Here is a 21,391-nt window from a genome sequence, read left to right as displayed (position 1 = left end):
CAAGTTATGGATCCCCAGCTCTCCTTCAGAGATTGAAGAAGAAACCTTGGACCAGTTTACTAGGTGATATTTGAACTCATCAACTAGCCCATATATGACAACAATTCTACTAGTGGAAATTTGATTATGCTTCAAAAGATGAGAGTAGGCAGTCCACATGTACAAGTCCAAATCTGGCATAGAGTAACCACAACTCCATACCAAGAGATTGGAAAAGTCACGCTTCATCTTATTTCATTTTTTGTCGTCAGAAGTGTTCATGTAACTTTTTCAAGTGTCATGAACTAAAGGTGCAATTATGCAAATGCCCAAAATGAATACCAATCCAAGGAAAATAAGAAAGCCCAAAAGGACTAGGGGCATTTTCAGTCCAGCTATTACTATTGGAGCAGGTATGGATGAGCTACCAGCATTCTACATGTTTCAGTGGGCAACCCCAATATATAAAACATGGCAAAACAGTACCATGGCTCGGTGACCTATTGTATACCAGTGTTTAGTATGCGGTTCCATATGACTAAATCGCATGGAAGGAAATTACTAAGGCAGAGAATATGAATTTATAAGCACACAATCACTCAAAGTATTACTCTAAAATTACTGTCTCTATCCCCCAACCATTATACGGTAAATCATGAAAATCCAAATTTTGGTACTCTAAGCTATCAGGAAAGAGCAATTGGCTGATGTATTTTGTGCACCCCTGCGCTACAACAAATTATACCTCTTGCCAAAAGACATAATATTTCTGAGAAGAGACAATATGAAGTAGTCAACTTGTCAAAAAATAACTGGTCGTTTTTATAATATTGTCCTTCACTTCTAGAAATATAGAAGGAATACTAAGGTTGCAAATTCTAAAGTGTGTTACATTTGAACTTTAAAACTATTAAGGATTTTCAATATCTTTTAAGAGAAATGCTATATACTACACCCCTATCACATTAGGCTGATGTGGTAGTGTCTATCGGTCTTTGGATCAACCCTTGTTAGGAAAAAAAAAAAAAAAAGAATCAAAGGGGCTGATGGGCACTGCTACATCAATCCAGTGGGATAGAGTGTACTATATAGCAATTCTCATCTTTTGAATCGAGTAAGTATATAATTAGTAAGATTTATACATTTTAGTAATTTTAGGTCTATAAGGAGGGCAACTCAGGGATGTAACGCACAAAGGAGGTAAAGGAGGACTGAGACTACTATGAACAATGAGTTATATCTTACATAAAGCGTTGTTACTTTATTTTACACTTAAGTTGGATGGTTTATGTGTACCGGAGATTGTTCTATTAAAATCCGATACGGGGAGGCCACTTCCAAGCGGGTCCTGATAGGTAATCCCTAATATTTTTGTCAAGTTATGCTACATCAGTAAGTCACAATATACATTTAGCTTGGTTAAAAGAAACAAAGGTACTAGGGTTGTGGCAATCTACGCGTTTAATGAATTTCAATTACTTATTAAAAAAAAAGAGACAAAAAACAAAACAAAAGAGCTAAAGCAATCCATAAAAACAGTTTAAGTTAAACATGATATAACATACATAACTATGGAGGCAAAGAAACAATAGAGGAACCAAAAGGAAATCAAAATTCTTCAAGAACTATAGCTCATGCAAAACAATTTGATAGAGAAATAGGAGACCATCCAATTTAGGCACTATGTTACCAGTCAACTGAAATGCAACTTTAACTACTAGTCATAAATGATAATGCTCTTGTACAAGTTGGTTTAGCAATTTTCTCTTATCAAGAAAATGTGGACTAAATTTGTTTGATGAGACCACAAGGAACAGATGTGAACTAAAATATAGAAAGATGTTCCAAAATTATGAGAGAATAGTTAAAGAGGTCCCAATAAAGATTATGCTCAGAATAACGAGAAGCTCTTTTAAGATGCATGTAATGACAAAAGCACATTCAAAGAGAACCTAGACAGATTTGGCACAGGGATGTCTTAATATTTGGGATTCTACAGGGCTCTGAAATAGGACAGCAGAAGCTACAACAATAAAATGCTCTACGGTTCAGCTTTTTTAATTTCACCATAGAATCGCACAATTTCATCCAAAATAAGGTCTCATTTATGCATGACAGTAAAACAAGTATAACCTAATTCATGTCCACATTTGACATCTTGCTTGAGCACACTAGGCTGATTGACTTCCTCTAAAAGGCAAATGTCACCTTTCCTCGCCAAAAAAAAACTCCCCAATTTTTTTTTTTATATAAAATTAATGAAAATTGGGTTACACCATCAGATAAATGAGTATAAACACGAGATCAAGTATGCTAATATATGGAAAATAAATAAAGTGCATCTTAAATCACTAGAAGCACATAAATAAAAATGCACAGAATAATATAAAAAAAATAAAACCTTAAAGGCCTTTAAAAACCCATCTTCCTCGTCATCATCCACTGTAGCCTCTTCGTCTCGAACTTGTTCACGATCAAGTAATCTATTAAAAGAAAAAAAAAATGCAACAAACAAAAATTTGGAGCTCAAATAGTTAACCACTATCAATTGAGTCAAAAACAGTTAAAAAGAGATTACCTATCTATTGCAGCATCATCATAATGAATTTGGCGGGATTTTCCTGCTTCATCATTCTCATCCGCAAATAACTCCTTTGAGCCATACCTTATGATGTCATCTAACTCTTCCTAAAGCACAATTAAAATCAATTAGAATTTTCATCAATTTTTCTATGCAAATACATTTAATTAGATAGTCTATTCCTCGAAGTGCACATAATCTCTGTCCTACATTTGACTTCTATCAGAAAGAGTTATGAAAACTTTAAAGGGGTGTGTGTCTTCGTATACTTCCTGTGTACTAGGGTTGCGCCCTCTGCGCTTTTTGATGAATACTTATTTATCAAAAAAGAGTGATGAAAAATGAGGTACTTCAAGCATGCATAGCACACCGTTAAAGAAAATTTTAACGGATGGGTTTGTTGATGTTTATTATACTTTTGTATCAATTCTCACACGTTTCACCTTCTTAAAGCTCACAGACATATATTTTCTAGTCATGTAACATACTACTCACCCCTGAAAAAAGTCAATCTAACTAGATGGGAGTTTGTTCTTAGAAACCTTTATCATGATTTTGTTTGTAAGCAGATCAATTATTACATTCTCCTTTCTTAGCTGCCGGTCCAAAGGCTGGGCTGTATATGAGAACAAATACAGGTCACCAATACAAAGAACTAGAAATACTACCCGCAGGCCAGCATCATTACTTGAAGGTGGAATAAGCTGGGAGAGTGAAGAGTATACTAAAATTTTGTGACCAATACACTAACATAATGAGATTGTGATATTAATAGTCTTTCCTTGACTCTTTAATTGAAGGTGCCACTTAGCATTTTAAGGAAAAGCACTGCCCTCTTCACATAAGAAGCAAATATCTTATGATTGCCACCATCACCTAGAGGTAGCAACAGATAGGTTTGGCCAGGTTCCCATCCCAGTTCCCACAGGAATGGAATTGTGTGTTCATACATCCAGCCCCAACCACAGCTGCAATTTTAGAAGTAGCATGGAAATTTAACCCAAGCATGATATTCTCCAATACAGTTTTCAATCTATTTGCCAAGACCTTTGCAGTAAGTTTGTACATGCCACTCACTAGACTAATGGAAGAAAGTCTTTCACCTCGACAGCCACCCACTTTCTTAGGGATAAGAGCGAGGAATGTAGCATTTAGACTTCCTAATATCCTTTCTGACAACATTCCAACAAAATTAAAAGTAAGGCATAGGAAAGCCATATGGGCCCGAAGACTTATCCCCTATTCATGTCTTTCACTGCCTCAAAGGTCTCCCTTTCCTCAAAAGCTCGCTCCACCCAAATTGCCTCCCTCCTCACTAATAGATTGAAATGGGAGACCATCCATCTCCAAAGGAGAAATCAACTCTCGATTTTTGTTTCCAACTCCCTCCTTCCATTAAAGTAGTCCTCTCCAATTCACTAAAAACCTCACCCTTCCTCAACTTCTCGACATTAGATAAGGTTCTTTCTTCCGCAATAACATCTTCTTAAACCACCACTTGTTCCAAAAGTTTAAGCTGATAGGAAAAGATAAATTTAATCATTTAATCTCCCCCTTGCATGTCGGCTTAAAACCCCTTTTTAATAAGTGAAACCCAACAAGTGGAATATTTAATTTAAATGGAAGTGAATTGACGGAGTCAAAATTCGAACTCATGACCTTTCACTTTGATACCAAGTAAAAAATAGAGGAAGATTCTCTTATTCGAATGAATTAATCCATATGGTTACATAGGCTTAAATAGAAAAGACCTAGAAACTAATATGGAAAGTAATAATGAAATATTACATTGAAATCAAATCACATAAAATCATAATAATATTGGGCTTAAATCCAGGGGAATCAAATCCACGGTTTTCATCTTCAACAAAGACCTTGGAATTCGTCAAAGAAAAAGCTTTCTTCTTCTCAGCATTGCCAAAAACCTCCTCATTCCATTTTTGTTTCCGAAGCTTTTAGTTTACACACCGGGATAAAACTAGGAGAGCCTTGAAAACTATAATACATCTACCATTGTTTCACATTTTCCTCAAAGCCCTCTGATTTTAACCACATATTCTCGAATTGAAATATTGTCTACCCCTATGAACATCTACACAATTAAGCAATGTTGAAAAGTAATTCGATAAAAATCTAGGGAGCTTCATCTAAGAAACGTCTAGACCACGACAGACAATCTCATTACTATACCACGTGAAATTTCTACCTACAAGAGGTATATCCATAATACCCTGATAAAAAGTAATTTAGAAAAGTCCAACATAGCAGGTTAAGAGCGGGAATCGCTCAATCTCTCACTCGAACAGCGGATGATATTGAAATCACCCCCAATATGCCATGGTAAATTCTATCGTAGCAACCCATCCAGTTCACTTCGTAGCAATCTTCTATCGTAGTCGACATTCGGATCATAAACACCCGTAAAAGCCCAAACGAAATTATCAGCGATGTTCCTATAAAAGCATGCAATAGTAAATATCCTCACACAATCAATTTTTTCCAACACCCTTCTATCCCACATTAACATGATCCCTCTAGAAGCTCCTCTTGAACCCAAATACCACCAACCTACATGTTGACAACCCCAAAAACTATGTGCAACAACCCTAGACAAATGCTCCAGCTTGGTTTCTTGTAAACATACAATGTCAACTTTCCATTCCCTGAGTAAATTCTTGACCTTCAATTGTTTGTCCCTCTCATTCAACCCACTAACATTCCAAGACAAAATTTTAGGCTTCATAAAAAACAGGAAGAACCACTCATCTTACCTCTGCCTCTGCTAGAGTAGCCTCCCTTCAAGTCGTAATTGATAGAACAGGAAAATATTTTTTTAATTCACGATTCCCTCTATTCATTGACTTAGAAAGAGAATTAGGGGATCTAACCAAATCGTTTTGGTTGCGGCTTGCTTCTTCAAACCCCTCATAGGAAAACCCACAAACTGCTGAAAACCCTTGACTTTCTGCAACACCCATTCTGAGATTCTGGCGTGGAAGAACCTGGCCCTTCATTCACAGCAGTAGACGAAAATTCAACAGCTCACAACTACTTGGCTCCTCCCCCAGTTCCGAATGTGAAGGAACCTCCCCTCGCCTTCAAAGCAACTAGTTTGATCATCTTGCAAACCAGAGATGAGACTGATCATAGCAGTTCATAATAGACTGATTTGGTACAGCAGGTGCGATGCCTTGGGTTTTCCTTGCATCCACTTACCTCAACTTGCTTTGACCCCACTAAATCCTGCTCTCTCTCTCTCTCTCTCTCTCTCTCTCTCTCCCCCACCCCCCCTCTCTCTTCATACTTCTCAAGAGAAGAAGAAAGACCTGATAGTTAAACCCATAACCATGATTCTTCTCCCACCCCCAAGGTCAAGCGCCCACTCCAACACGAGAAACGCTAGGCAAGTTATTGACACAGAATTTAACTAAACCAGCAACCGTTTTCAAAGACCCAACCAAACCCAACCGCAAATCTGAAAAAAACAAAATAAATAAATAGTCTTGATACCGATGAGTTTTGTGCTCAAATTAGGGACGCCTACAAGCAACACTGGCGCCTGGGTGTCAAAAGACAACCCCCTTGAAAGGAACCACCAATCAAAGAGCTCTTTGTATCATCACCCCTCAAGACCCTATGACTCCATCTTTGATCTTCTCCACAGTGAGCATCAAAGGCAACAGGATTATGTGACAGTGCTATCCGAGTACCAGTGAGCTTAGCCAGTGGAGTACTCGAACTTGAACCCGCACCTAGCTATCGAGGAGGTTCCCGCATCCACTTTCAATTTCCACTTAAAAGTGGGTTTGGATCTGGGCCATAAAAGCCTAAAGGGCCATTACTTCTAGCATGCACAACATCCGTTTGGGGCGATACTAGTGGGCTCAGAAGAGGCCCTCCCTGCATGAGTGGGTTGACCTCATAAAAGTCCTCAACTAAAAATTAAAAGCCTCCCATAATGTTTCTAAGAGTACATGTGGTATGGGAAAAACAAACGACACAAGACAATATACATACACGTGGTATGGGAAAATCTCTAGAATTAAAAAACTAAAAGGAAGAAGAAAAAGGAAAGAATCCAACAAAGAAATAACCAATGAAATTGTTATCTTTGATTCCTTTTATAAACAAATAAGTTAAACAAAAAACAAAATAAAAGAATTTATGAGTAAAAAACAGTTTCTGTAAGAGTTGAAAACAAAGCAAGGATCTAACTCATAATATCAGCAAAACATTATAATACAATGCTGGCCAGTACATACAAGGACAGGACCGAAGAAGTAGATGAGAAGTGAATAAGGTATACATAAGATTGTCTGATGATAATGGTTATATGTGTGATGCAGCTACTCAATTTGTTTACTTCCCAGTACGTTCAACCAACATTCAGCAATTTAGATTATTCCAGTCTGCCACCAGACTAACAAAACCATTAGTTTCTAAAAGAATATTGTTTACCTGGTTAATGTTTTGAGCCTTTAGCCGCCCAACAACAAGATGCTCTAACACCATTTTCTTCTTAGTCATTTGCATCATCCTTTCTTCAATGGTTCCTCGTGTTATGAGCCTAAAAATCATCACCTGCAGCACCAAAGGCCCTCTCCAGTTTTAAAGCAACCAAAAGTGCTGGCAGCAATAACAATTTGCATATTAAGATGAAGAACAAACTTTAACCTTGTTAGTTTGCCCAAGTCGATGAGCTCTAGCCATAGCTTGTAGATCAGCATGGGGATTCCAGTCACTGCAGGACAAGATGTTTAGTGAATGATAAAAGACTAGCTAAAAATAGAAATTTATACCTCACACATTAGAACATATAACACATCTTTTTCCTTTGAAAAAAATAAAAATGCGAAGCTAAAAGCCTAAATTCATTTTATCAGTACCAAGATTAATGAACTCAAAGAAAAAAGAGTCACTAAGGGTCACCAGCATCATTTAATGCACTAAAGTGATAATGCCTTATTCTGTTGCTGTCATAAAGCCAGAGGGAAAGCTACCTCCATCTCCTATCAACATCGTGAAAAAAGAAGTAATCTAAACTATTAAAATCTAAATAATGCATGTATGCAGGCCATAGCATTAGACAGATCCAATGTCATGACATGATAAAACCAACCCACTTCCATGTCACTGCTACCTACCATGCCAACCTAGAAGGGACTCTGATACTGTCTGGCAAAAACCAATATACAATTAAGCAAGAAGAGGACCAGACAGTAGAGCTCTAGCTATTGACATTTCTATACAGGATGATCTACACATCACTATCCTTTTGCACAAGTAGTTACAGTTAATGAAAAAGTGCCCCTAGTAATAAGGAGGTCAAATATTGAAACCTTCTGTAGTGATGCAGAGTGCAGACCATGCAAAATTCACTACCTTATGGCACACCTCTTCCCAAGGAACTCTTCACATCTAGGAGCATTCAGAGCAATTTTTTCTTTTTTGATAAGTAATGTTGCATCTATCAAAAAGCACAGAGGAGCGTGAAGAACAAGAAAATGAGAAAAACTAATCACTGACGGAGCAAGCCAAGCAGCTGTCCAAGTGAAAAGAGTAAAAAAGAAAAAGGTCATGAGTTTCTCCAAGAATCTCCAAAAGTCCTCAAAACATCTAGCATTTCTTTCCAACCATAAACACCACATGAGGCAGAGAGGAACCATTTTCCACACCACAGTACTCCGGGAACGACCTCCCGTCCACCACCAAGCAACCAAATCTGCCACACTACTAGGTATGACCCATGACAGCCCAAAACGACTGAAAATAGCATACCATAATGTACAGGCAGTCTCACAATGAAGAAGAAGGTGATAGACAGTCTCCCCATCCAATTTGCACAAGCAACATCTATTAATCACAATGAGATATCTCTTTCTAAGATTGGCAATGGTAAGAATCTTCCCTAGCACTGCCGTCCAAACGAAGAAAGCTACTATTGAAGGAGCCTTTGTACGCCAATAACTCTTCCAAGGGAAACGGCTAACCTCTTTAAAGGCAAGGATATTATAAAATGATCTAACCTCGAATTTCCCTTTGCACAAAGGAGCCCACCAAATCTTGTCCTCCCCTTCCCTTCTCATTCTATGGAAATACAACAAAGTATAGAAAGAGGCTAACACTTCCACTTCCCAATCGTGGACCAATTGACCGAAACTAGCATTCCACTAAAGGGATCCACTCAAAACATCTAGCATTTCTTTCCAACCATAAACACCACATGAGGCAGAGAGGAACCACTTTCCACACCATAGCACTCCGGGAACGACCTCCCATCCACCACCAAGCAACCAAATCTGCCACACTACTAGGCATGACCCATGACAACCCAAAACGACTGAAAATAGCATACCATAGTGTACAGGCAGTCTCACAATGAAGAAGAAGGTGATAGACAGTCTCCCCATCCAATTTGCACAAGCAACATCTATTAATCACAATGAGATATCTCTTTCTAAAATTGGCAATGGTAAGAATCTTCTCTAGCACCGCTGTCCAAACGAAGAAAGCTACTCTTGAAGGAGCCTTTGTACGCCAAATACTCTTCCAAGGGAAACGGCTAGCTTCTTTAAAGGCAAGGATATTATAAAATGATCTAACCTCGAATTTCCCTTTGCACAAAGGAGCCCACCAAATCTTGTCCTCCCCTTCCCTTCTCATTCTATGGGAATACAACAAAGTATAGAAAGAGGCTAACACTTCCACTTCCCAATCGTGGACCAATTGACCGAAACTAGCATTCCACTAAAGGGATCCACTCAAAACATCTAGCATTTCTTTCCAACCATAAACACCACATGAGGCAGAGAGGAACCACTTTCCACACCACAGCACTCCGGGAACGACCTCCCGTCCACCACCAAGCAACCAAATTTGCCACACTACTAGGCATGACCCATGACAGCCCAAAACGACTGAAAATAGCATACCATAGTGTACAAGCAGTCTCACAATGAAGAAGAAGGTGATAGACAGTCTCCCCATCCAATTTGCACAAGCAACATCTATTAATCACAATGAGATATCTCTTTCTAAGATTAGCAATGGTAAGAATCTTTCCTAGCACTGCCGTCCAAACGAAGAAAGCTACTCTTGAAGGAGCCTTTGTACGCCAAATACTCTTCCAAGGGAAACGGCTAGCCTCTTTAAAGGCAAGGATATTATAAAATGATCTAACCTTGAATTTCCCTTTGCACAAAGGAGCCCACCAATCTTGTCCTCCCCTTCCCTTCTCATTCTATGGGAATACAACAAAGTATAGAAAGAGGCTAACACTTCCACTTCCCAATCGTGGACCAATTGACCAAAACTAGCATTCCACTAAAGGGATCCGCTCGAAAGATCCATGTTAGCTGTGCAATAGATGCTTCCTTCACACTAGCTATGTTATATAAACCCGGAAATACCTCCTTGAGAGTCGAAACTCCACACCACACATCATCCCAAAATCTGATTTTAGACTCATCTCCAGGATCAAATCTGGTGTGGCTAGAAACCAACCACCGCCCCCTATTGATATACTTCCATAGCCCCAACCCATGCAGCCCAAAAGTGTCAATGGAGCGCCACCCACCCCACTCAAAACCAAACTTAGCATCCAAAACAATTCTCCACCAGGCCTCCCTCCCATGCGCATAAAGCCACAACCACTTCCCTAACAAGGCTCCTTTGAACATTCTCAAGTTCCAAATCCCTAAGACACAATTAGAGATAGGGGAATAAACTTTGGCCCAACTGACCAGATGATACTTGAACTCTTCACTTATCCCGCCCCATAAAAAAAAATCACATTGAATCTTCTATATACGCTTGGCCACAGAAGCAGGAATAGGAAAGAGAGACATAAAGTAAGTAGGGAGATTGGAAAGAGTACTCTTAAACACTATATCCACCACTGAGTCTCCATCTCATCTTACCAGTATCAGAGCCCCATACAGCATAAAAATAACTCGCATAATCCATCACAGACAATCAAAAATGAAAACAAACATAACGAGGATGTCAGACCACAGCGCAGATGCAGTGATGCCCCTTCATGCGCCGAGGAGAGAATAAGCAGTGGCCATATACCAAAAGCATAAATGATAATTTAAAAAAAAAAAAAAAAAAAAAATTGAAGCAAACAAGAAAAAATCTTGAAAAATCTTAATCAGCCCCTCACTGTGGAAGAACAATAAGAAGTGAGAAACATAGTCCTTCTAATGTGTTTATCTTCCCAGTATCTAACCACTGCCATAAAGTGATAATTATTTAAACAAGATCTGTCATTTGGTATTAGTCTGCCTGCACTTCCACAATTCTGGCTGGAACTTATTATTTTACTTTCATTTAGGTATCAATCATCATGATGCTGAATCCACAACTCCTTCCCATGCAATTATCAAATTACACGATATAAAGATCCACTTTTTTTTTGATAAGTAATGATGATATAAAAAGAGCGCAGAAGGGCGCAACCCATATACACGGGAAGTATAACAAGAGAGCGCCTAAGAGGGAGAGAAATGAAAAAGGAAGTCAGAAAAGCTAATCACTAACGGAGCTAGCCAGGCGGCCGTCCAAGAGTACAGAGTGAAAAAAAAGAAACGAATAAGTTCCTCTAAAGACCTAGAGGAGTTCTCAAAACATCTAGCATTTCTTTCACTCCATACACACCACATAAGACAGAGAGGGATCATCTTCCACACGATATAAAGATCCACTATCCATGAAGAATTATTAGATCAGTCATCCATCAAAACTGCTACTTACTGTCTTCCGAACTCTAGGTTCCCAGGCCTACGAATTTATAACCCTCACGAACAATCAATGAGTTAACTCATTTCACATATACCAAATTATCTATAAATTGATCATCAACTTATAACATCATTCCAATAATACATTTCCCATCAAAATTAAAATAATTTTAAAAGAAAAATGAAACAAATGTCAAAATGTAAGCTTTTCACCTATCATATAAGAAAACCGTGTCAGCAGTTGCAAGGTTTATCCCCAAGCCCCCAGCTCTGGTCGAAAGCAGAAAACAAAATCTGGAGGAATTTTTGGCATTAAATCGGTCTATTCTTATTTGTCTTTCAGCTCCACCAACCTTGCCATCTATCCGCTCATACTGCCATTTCTGACTTCCAAAGAAAAAGTATTAAAGAATATTAAATCAATATATAGGTATATTTATTGAAATATCATTAACTGCTTCAGCCCACAAACTAAATGCACACACGAACTTGTAGGCAAAATAATTTTGCAGACCTTGTAAGCACAGTAATCTTCTAGCAAGTCAAGCATGTGTTGAAATTGTGAATATATAAGAACTCTATGGCCTTGCTCTTTTAGCTTCACCATCATTTTGTCCAACAATTGCAACTTCCCCGAAGATTCCACAAGCTGTCTGTCATATAGCAAAAGAAAATTTGAAGCAGAAAACAGAGAAACATGTTTATAGCTTACTAAAGGCATTAATCTAAATAATCTGACTCATCAAAATACAGAAGATTCCTTTCAAAACAAGCGCAGAACATTAAAAGGTATCTCTCTAGCTACACTTGTCCGTAGGTTCTAAGTATAACATGAAGAATCAGAACAAATTCACTGCATCGATTAGCAAACAATCCAGCCTTCCTCAATGACAATGTGGATGGCAATATTGAATATGAAATATGTATTTACTTGAACGATTCTTTTGTATCTTCTATATCTGGTTCAACTCCTTCTAACATATAAGCGTGACAACAGAGCTTGCGTAATTCCATAACCACGTTGATTAGAGAAATCTGATACAATTATCCAACCACAATAATATGTTAGGTCAGGATTAAACTGAAAAATCATTACTTCATTGAAACATGCAATCTTACCTGTGCACCACCACGTCGAGTTAGTATCTGATAGTTACGTGTCAGAATTGCTTTATAGTATTCTTTCTGCTTGTTACTTAATTCAACCCGTAAAATAAGTTCCTTTTTAGGAGGTAGTTCCTTCATGACATCTTTCTTTACTCCTGCAATAGCATCCAAAATATGCACCCACATCTTAAGCAAATAATATAATTTCAAAAGGTTATAGATGAACAAAAGATCAATCTCCTCTCTGACTGTAAGAACTTTAGCTTTAACAAACCTGAAGAGTACATATCTACTTTCTCAACAACACCTATGGGAATGGGGGCTCTCTACAAGGATTTGGAAGATCCAGAGAAAGAAAAGAAAATCAACTGGATAAAGTCCTAAGATTAAGGGTAACATCCTTCTCCTAAAAGGAAATTACAGTTCAGGAAAACTAAAAGACAACAACGGCAAGGACAATAGGAAACATCAAAGACTTGAAAAATTAAAAAGAAATAAATAACAAATAATTTTCAAAAAAGAAAAAGAAACGGTCTGCAGTATGACAAGGACTGGAAAATTTTAGTAAATTTAGTAGACTCGTTTTTCAATGCTTTTTAGCAAAAAAGCAAAAGCATTAACAAGCAATTCAACACACAAAACATTCAAAACTAATTTCACCTTTATGTCACATCACAACAAAAAAGCAAAAGGCACCCTCTAAAAAGTTTTATCAAAAAGCCCAATGTCTTCTTGTTAAAAGTAACAGTAAAAATGACAAAAAATTACATTAACAACATTGTCAGGTAGGCTCAAATTTTACAATAGAAGGATTTTCTTCTTTTTCAACTACATCTAAAGAGTGGCTGGAATTTTTAAATTGTACACGAAAAGAGTTTCACAAACGATCCTCACTAAAACCTTTTTTTCATATAAGAAAATGTCCACATTATTTAAGTTCAATGAAGGGCCCAACTAGTTTCGATCCTAACTAAAACTTTAAAAGCAGTTTGCAAATCATGAGTAAAGAATATGAAAGAAGATAAAGGCAGCAAACAAACAACAATGGGTTCAAGTTAATAACATGTGAATGAGTGTTTGTTGGTAATCAACCTACCAAAATCCCTAAGGCATGGACCCAATTGTGTGAAAAAGTGAAGATACTGAGGACAACATAGTCGTAGTTTTTTCATAGTCATAAGCTGTGGCTGACCACAATAAATTGGAATAAAGATTCATATTGCATCCCTAATTAATTTAGATTAAGGCTCAGTTGAGTTGAGTTAAAGACTCATATAACAAAGGTAACATAAATTATAACTTTAGTTAATACGCCTAATAATGAAACACATAGCAAAGCAACGATGGCAATCCAAATAAATGAATCAACTGCAATTTTTGTCAGTTCAAAGAGTTTAAGAAATATACTTCTGAGGAGATGCGGGGCCAACATTTTATGAAGCCTTGAAATCTGCTCCTCTTGATTAATATCTTTAAACTCTTCCTGGAACTCCTCTAAACTTCCAAACTGCAGAAAATCACAAAACAGTCATGATGTCCATAAATCAATTTCATTAACATACTTTTGAGGAAATGAACATCATCATCCATTGTGAACAACGCCGTGACGTGTACTAACCTTCCCAGCATCAAGGAAGTGCATAAGCATGAAAAGTTCATCCAGATTATTCTGAAAATGTAACAGATGAGTCTCATAAGTAACTTTGTACAAATAACTAAGCAGCATGCAACAAATTATTGAGTCATAACTAGGCATATCAATGTGAAATTAAACACTACTAATCAAGAACCAACTAAATATTATATTTATGCCAAAGACATGGCACTGCACATACTTTCAATAGATCACCAAAATTAAGTCAAAACTGTTGAGCTACACAGCTAAAATTTGAACAGTATAGCATTAAGCAACCAGATGAGTGAAAGACAACATTTATAAGAAAAAAAGATATATCCAAATTCCAAAGGTAAGTGAAAATTCAAAATATAATAGTAATAATAATAACAACAACAAACATTGCATGCATTTGTACTAGGATGTCATTGCTCCTTGTACAATTTAATGGAGACCCATGCCCCTCTCACCCCCCAACCACATAATAATGTAGTAACCATGTCAATGAAGCAAGCTAGGATCATAAACTTGCAACTATATAATAATGTACTAACCATGTCATGAAAGCAACATTCCAAAATATGTTGTGGGAACATGATGTATCATCGTAATATTAGTCACCCAAAGTAATTACACCAAACAGATTTTTTTTTTTTTTTCTGTCAATCAATTAAAGAACAGGCCATATGTAAACCACTTTTTAATGGCAAAATCTATTCCGATATTAGTAACTTTGAAATATCAACAACAACATGGAGCAAACTTATTATACATTCATCCAAGACAAGAATAAAAAATAGAAAAAGGTTACCTAGGAAAACTATCCAATTCATTGATATCTTAAAAATTTATGAAAAGGCATAGCAGTATACTGAAGTATCTATAGAATAATAGCATAATCTGACGATAAACCTGAAGAGGAGTTCCCGTCAAAAGCACACGATGCCTACTCAAATACTGCTTCATTGAAGAAAACAGTTTCGAATCCTTATTTTTTAGACGATGACCTTCATCAACAATCTACAAAGAGGTATTAGTATTTAAAAAAATAAAAAGCGTACATTGACAACTAGCAATGTAGACAATGAGTAGCACAGGACGTTACCATGACCTCCCACTTTATCGGTTTCAATGATGCTGAGTCCAAGTTAATCATCTCATATGATGTCAGAAGGACATCAAATTTTATCCTATCTTGTTTGCTTTCACTAAAAACTTGACCAGATTTTTTTTTCTTGATTTTCTTATGTTTTTTGGGAAAGTAAAACTCATATTCCCTTATAACAGCACGAGCTTGGGCAGAACCAACATACATGACCTGCAGTAAGAAACGTTTGTTCAGAACAATATTAACCGGGCAATGACAATGATACATTGAGTATGGGTCAGCACCAACCCCAGGGGCGGGTGCTGCCAGTATTTCAAAGGCTGAACCAACAGGGTTGGTAGACGGAATCCGGCCACCAAACCTGAAATGATCATCCAATGAAGCCAAAACAACATAGGTCGATCGGTTTCAGTTCTGCTGGTCGGTCTGGCCAGGCTTAGGCCACAACAAAATCATCGCCACACACCCAACTCCATCTAAGATTATCGACGGTACATCAAAATCGCCGCTGACACCCATCCCCCACACAATCTCCACAAATTTGACACCCACTGATCCACACCAAAATAACCGGCCCACAACTTCTTGTGTGTGGCTTCTAAGTTTGTGGAACTTTTATGGGAGTCTGGCTTCGAAAGTGGGACAGGGCTTGGAGGCTGAGAGGGGTAGAATTTGGAGGTGGGAATGATGAAAGAGAGCAATAGGTGTAGGTTAGGGCCGCGGATTGGCACAGCTGTGCAGAAGGAAAAGAATTTATATCTAGGAGATCAGTCGGGTAGGAATACCATACCCTAAAACCAACCTCTGTTGGTTTGCAAATTAACCTACCGATGCTGACCTACCGCCGGTCGCTAACCAACCGTAGTTGGGCAGTACGCATCGGAGTCAGACGGGGTGTATCAATTTCACTCAGCCCTAACATTGACAGATTTTATGTACGTACAACATTCATTTGAGGAGCCCATGTCGCAAATTCACGTTCCCAGTTTCGCAGTGTTGAAAGTGGAGCAACCACCAAATGCGGTTTAAGGTTCTCTTCAAAAAGAGAGGCCAAAAAAGCAATACTCTGTATAGTTTTTCCTGCAACCAAAAAAGAGATTGCAATATCCAGCCATCAAGATGCAGAGACAGGAAAAAAAATGGAACAACGAAGAAGACAAAGATTTACCAAGCCCCATCTCATCAGCTAGTATGACATGAGTTTGTTTGGACCAAGAGAAACGTAAAAAGTTCAACCCTTCAAGCTGATATGGATGTAGTGTACCTTCATTTACACCGAAAAGCAGTTAAGAATTCATGATAATAGAAACAAATAATATATAGAAAAGTGAGCCATATTTCAGAGCTATATAACAGAATAAATCATGTACCTCCAGAAAGAAAGTCAGGACTATGTTCATACTGTTGAAATTCTTTCTGCTTCTTCCTTGATTCCATAGCATCTTTAAGGCTGCTCTTTTGCTTGCTAGAAGACAGTTTAGTATTCCTAGACTGCATTCTATTGAATCTCTCTATTTCTGGCTGAAATGCAGAAATATCCGATTCAAATTCCCAGTAACATTCATCATAAGGAAGTTCTTTCCACTTTACAAAATACTGCTTCTCATCATCATCACCTCTGCAACATTCAACGAAAAATATCACATCCAACAATCAGTTCCATTACAATGTTCAAACAGATCAAAATGATAGAAATAAAATAAAATAAACAATTTGATAATAAGTTCACCAAGAACTCAGCCAGAACTAACAAATAAATGTTTACAATGGTTACTGAAACACTCCATCCCATTATTTTGCATATTGAACATGTCAAGTGATTTGATCTAGTCTGCTGCGTTATGCTATGAGAAAAAAAGAAACAAAAGGCTTTTGCCAATAGAAAGCGTAAGGAAGGTGCACATAGCAGGCAAACTATGCACAAGACAAAACTGAAACTTTCTAACCACTCGCCTATCCAGTAGAAAATGCAAGTCCAACTCCATAGCCTCTCCAGACCCCCAGCATAAAATGTGGTTATTTACATATTACTTAGCTAGACAACAATATCATATTGTTCAAGGACAAAGATCCAATCATACAATTCAGAATGAAAAGGTACTGTCCTAGGCCTTATGGACAGAAAGCCTGAGACCATTATTAATTATAATTACTCTAAAATTTAATTAAGTCATGCATCAGACTTACCCATCAACAAGAAGCTTCCATCTCAGTGTTACAGATTAGGCTCTCCAATGTCTATAAATGTATTGCCTTAATTAGGAGGAAAAATCCATAGACCAATGAGGCATATAGGTGGACAACATGAGTGATGAGGTAAAGAAAAGATAGAAAAAACCACCGACTGGAATGGGGAAATGGAGTAAATCTGAACCAAATAAAAGAGCTATTGATCATCCCTATAACCTAAACAAAAATGCAGATGTGGGCACAACCCATCTCTAGCCCATACCATCAACCACTTTTTTCACCATGAAAACTTGTCAAAAAAATAAAAAATAAAAAGAGAGAAACAAAAAAAACTTGCCACCACCTTGAAAAGGCCTGGCACACAAAGGCACATATTATTGGTGATATTTCCACCGTAACATATTCACATCTTGAAAAAGGGATACACGAAGCTAATCAGTTTCTTCAAATATCTTCATTAGTTGTATGCAATTGTAAAACTTGAGATGTTATTCATAAAACATTTTGGATGAAAAGTACTATGAATGCCAAAAACACTTTAAAACATATATATACAAAAACAAACAGATACAGAGAGGAAGTTACAATTGCAATCATACATGAGCAAGAACAAGTGAATTAAAAATTTATTAAGTCAATGCATCATGGGCACAGCAATCTGAGCCCATGCAATATGCTGCATGAAGTCCATGGCAGTAATAAAACCATGTAAGGAAGCATGTATATACAAATTTAAACTAATCATGATATATACCTACAGTCGGGGATAATTGGCGTACTTAGACAAGGGAAGTGAGCATACCAACAGCTAAAACAATAGGATTTGGTAAATCTCTTTCTAATAGAACTTTTGATTACTAATCAAGTTGGTAAAATAAAAATTCCAGTGGGAGGATTAGACTTGCATCAAGCAAACTAAAGAATAACTTTATGTTTAATATTCAACTGCAAATAAGACCCACACATTGCTTTGAATGAATAAGCAAGTAAATTCCAGTTCTTAATTTAATAGAGTCAAATTAAAAATTCATGTCTAAGATTTAACATACACAGACTTTCATTATTGCTTCTTTTTTTTTTTTTTGGGTGGGGGGGCAACACTTGCTTTTAGACCTTCTAAAACTAATTGAAGCTTTGTGCAGTGAATTCAGTTCGAAAAATCAAGTTCCAAAAGCATTATATTCATAATACAAAACAGAAGCACAAGTCATATCATATTCTCTAATGACAAAAAACTTCAAGATTGTTGAACCTGCAACCAAGAATCCGATCAACAGTAGTCCATTCAGGTCGAATGGCAACAAAATCTTCATCAGAGTTATTGCTTGATGCCATTTGACGATGGAAATTGTTTACTTTAGTCTTTAGACGAGGATGCGTCTTAAAAGCTTTTAGGAACTCTTTCTCCGGCACCCTGCAATAAAAAGCATAGAGTAGGTTAATGGAAACCGTCAAACTAACAAAATATCCAGGGAAGAACTAAGGTTTAAACACAGAGCCATACTAGCAATTAAGCAAGACATACATTCCAAATAGCACAGAGAACAACTAGAAAACATAAGAAAAGCATTCCAAAATTAAAATTTTTTTTTTTTTTTTTTTGATAGGTAAAAGCATCGTTGAGTAGACCAAAATTAGAAACATAAACAAGATACAATCATCAAACCGTGAAGTTACCATGTGCAATGCAAATAAGATAGCCCCTTCCACTTTACAAGATACTGTTTTACAAAAATTTGCTTTGAACCCAACTTAGAGGCATCACTATCATCCGCAACAGTAGGGCGCATTTCACAGTCCAATATCTTCTCAATATCATTTAGAGGGCTAACCTGCAAAGAGATCAAATTTTCATTATCAGCTATCACTAAATGTATACCTTCTGTACTTCATTTGATACAAACAATAACGGTTCCAGATATGGAATCATACACATTCAGGGCACCTCCAGTTGCCAGGAAGAGGAGATTTCAGCGGTGGAAGCAAACACTTGGGATGGTAAGCATAAGTACATGTTTCACAGCAGAGAAGATTCCCACTTTCTCCACATGCTTGACATGAATCATCTTTCTATTCGGAAAAAGTAAGAATAAAAAAAATTATTATTATTTGATAAATGAAAAAATAAATAAATAAAAGGGGAAACATTTGCAAAGGAAAGAACTAGACTAACAGATTTAATAAAATTATTATATATAAAACAAAATAAACAGCCAGAACATACGATATGCAACAGAATAACATGAGAAACTTCCAAAAAGTAAAATATTATCCACCAAATGTCCATCAAGCGGCCAGGGTACAAAGGCCACAACTAAAAGGGGTCCAAATTTACCTCTCCATAACATTCTCCTTTAAACAAAAGAAACAGCCAGAACATACGATATGCAACAGAATAACATGAGAAACTTCCAAAAAGTAAAATATTTTCCATCAAATGTCCATTAAACGGCCAGGTTACAGAGGCCACAAACTAAAAGGGGTCCAGCTTTTCATCTGCATAACATTCTCCTTCCAAAATGCATAATATTTAAGTCAACAAGTCACATTCTGCAAGAAATCTGAACCAATTTATCCAAATAAAGAGCCATCATTAGCCAAAACTCAATTTAGGCTTCTTCTTTTTTGTTTCCTCTTACAAATACTTGATTATGATAGGTTATAATTACGTTTAGCATGAACACAAAAAATTCTTTTAAGTACTTATGAGACAGAATGAGTAAACAAATTACAATGAATTACAGGAAAAAGAAACAAAGGCAGAAGATTCAAATAAAAAAAATAAAAAAATAAAATAAAAAACAGTAGAAAAATAAGTAAAAGAAACAAACCGCATCACTCCTGACGATCCTTTCAAACTTTTCCTGAGTTGTCCCAGGTTTTCCAGGCAAAAAATCGGCATCGTCATCTGATTCATCAATGTTATATACTGGCTTCCGATCCGATCTAACACGAAGCCTCTCTACCAAGCTACTCATATTCTGGAAGAAAAAACAAAAATCCCTTAACAAGTGAACACTAAAACATTTTTTTTGATAAATAATTTCCTATCATTAATAAAACGCAGAGGAGTGCAACCTAGTGTGAACACTAAAACATCTTGCAATTAATTCATAATAATGCTAAGAACATATTATGATCCTAAAATACAGATAATTAAGTTCATTTGCCCTATTTTCCCCTTTTGGAGAATTGAATATGTATAATGCATAATCAAGATACGCACAGTAATTGAGAGAAACAACTCCCAATCGCTTCACCAAAACATAAGACCAACTTTGTAAGTATTTTGAGGGTTTTTTTATCTTTTTCTTTTCGGTGGAGATGAAGGACTTTCGGCCCATAAGCTTGGTGAGAGGGTTATTTTCCCCTTTTGAACAAAATTGTTTCTAAGGTTCTCGCCAATAGGATGAGAATAATTTTGGGTAAGGTTATTTCCTACTCTCAAAATGCTTTCATCGGGGGCCGACAAATCCTAGATTCGGTTCTTATTGCAAATGAATGTGTGGATAGTCGCATGAAGTCAGGGGTGCCAGGTGTTATTTGTAAGTTGGACCTGGAAAAGGCGTACGACCATGTAAATTTGAACTTTGTTTTGTATTTGCTGCATAGGTGTGGTTTTGGGGAGAGGTGGAAGGCTTGGATAGAGTGGTGTATCACGTCGGTAAGATTTTCCATTCTAGTGAATGGATCTCCGGAAGGGTTCTTTAACAGTTCGAGGGGAATTTGGCAAGGGGATCCCCTCTCTCTGTTACTTTTTGTACTTGTTATGGAGGCCTTGAGTAAGATGGTGAATGCAACGGTTGACCAAGGACTTTTGACAAGTTTCTCGGTGGGAGATAGAGTTTTCTCGGAGTTAGTGGTTTCTCACTCTTTATTTGCTGATGATACTTTGATTTTTTGTGAGCCTTCTCTTGAGCAAATCCGGTATATGCGTCTCATTCTCTTATGTTTTGAAGTTGTTTCGGGTCTGAGAGTTAATCTTGGAAAGTCTAAAATTGTGGCTATTAGAGAGGTGGAGAACATTGGGGTGTTGGCCAATATCCTTGGGTGTAGTGTTGCCGATTTGC

The 21,391-nt window shown here is 37.1% G+C and overlaps 1 protein-coding gene across 2 annotated transcripts in view; it reads right to left on the bottom strand.

Moving 5' to 3' along the window:
- The window catches only part of LOC132190620 (CHD3-type chromatin-remodeling factor PICKLE), a 37,672-nt gene that overhangs the window by 9,758 nt on the left and 6,523 nt on the right, over positions 1–21,391 (bottom strand). For both annotated transcript variants that reach the window (XM_059605659.1, XM_059605658.1), the window contains 19 exons: positions 20,153–20,302; positions 19,254–19,391; positions 18,999–19,153; positions 18,574–18,735; positions 16,502–16,749; positions 16,300–16,395; positions 16,075–16,211; positions 15,129–15,341; positions 14,936–15,043; positions 14,027–14,077; positions 13,816–13,915; positions 12,421–12,563; positions 12,233–12,336; positions 11,816–11,954; positions 11,515–11,684; positions 7,235–7,301; positions 7,019–7,141; positions 2,558–2,667; positions 2,381–2,462 (listed from right to left, as the gene is read on the bottom strand). In XM_059605659.1, the coding sequence (XP_059461642.1) occupies positions 2,381–2,462; positions 2,558–2,667; positions 7,019–7,141; positions 7,235–7,301; positions 11,515–11,684; positions 11,816–11,954; positions 12,233–12,336; positions 12,421–12,563; positions 13,816–13,915; positions 14,027–14,077; positions 14,936–15,043; positions 15,129–15,341; positions 16,075–16,211; positions 16,300–16,395; positions 16,502–16,749; positions 18,574–18,735; positions 18,999–19,153; positions 19,254–19,391; positions 20,153–20,299 (2,493 nt within the window). In that variant the 5' untranslated portion in view covers positions 20,300–20,302. The remainder of the gene's footprint in view (positions 1–2,380; positions 2,463–2,557; positions 2,668–7,018; positions 7,142–7,234; positions 7,302–11,514; positions 11,685–11,815; positions 11,955–12,232; positions 12,337–12,420; positions 12,564–13,815; positions 13,916–14,026; positions 14,078–14,935; positions 15,044–15,128; positions 15,342–16,074; positions 16,212–16,299; positions 16,396–16,501; positions 16,750–18,573; positions 18,736–18,998; positions 19,154–19,253; positions 19,392–20,152; positions 20,303–21,391) is intronic.

The sequence above is a fragment of the Corylus avellana genome, chromosome ca8 (assembly GCF_901000735.1).
Source record: "Corylus avellana chromosome ca8, CavTom2PMs-1.0".
In the NCBI taxonomy this organism is placed as follows: Eukaryota; Viridiplantae; Streptophyta; class Magnoliopsida; order Fagales; family Betulaceae; genus Corylus; species Corylus avellana.
This window is presented reverse-complemented; position numbering and strand designations above follow the sequence as displayed.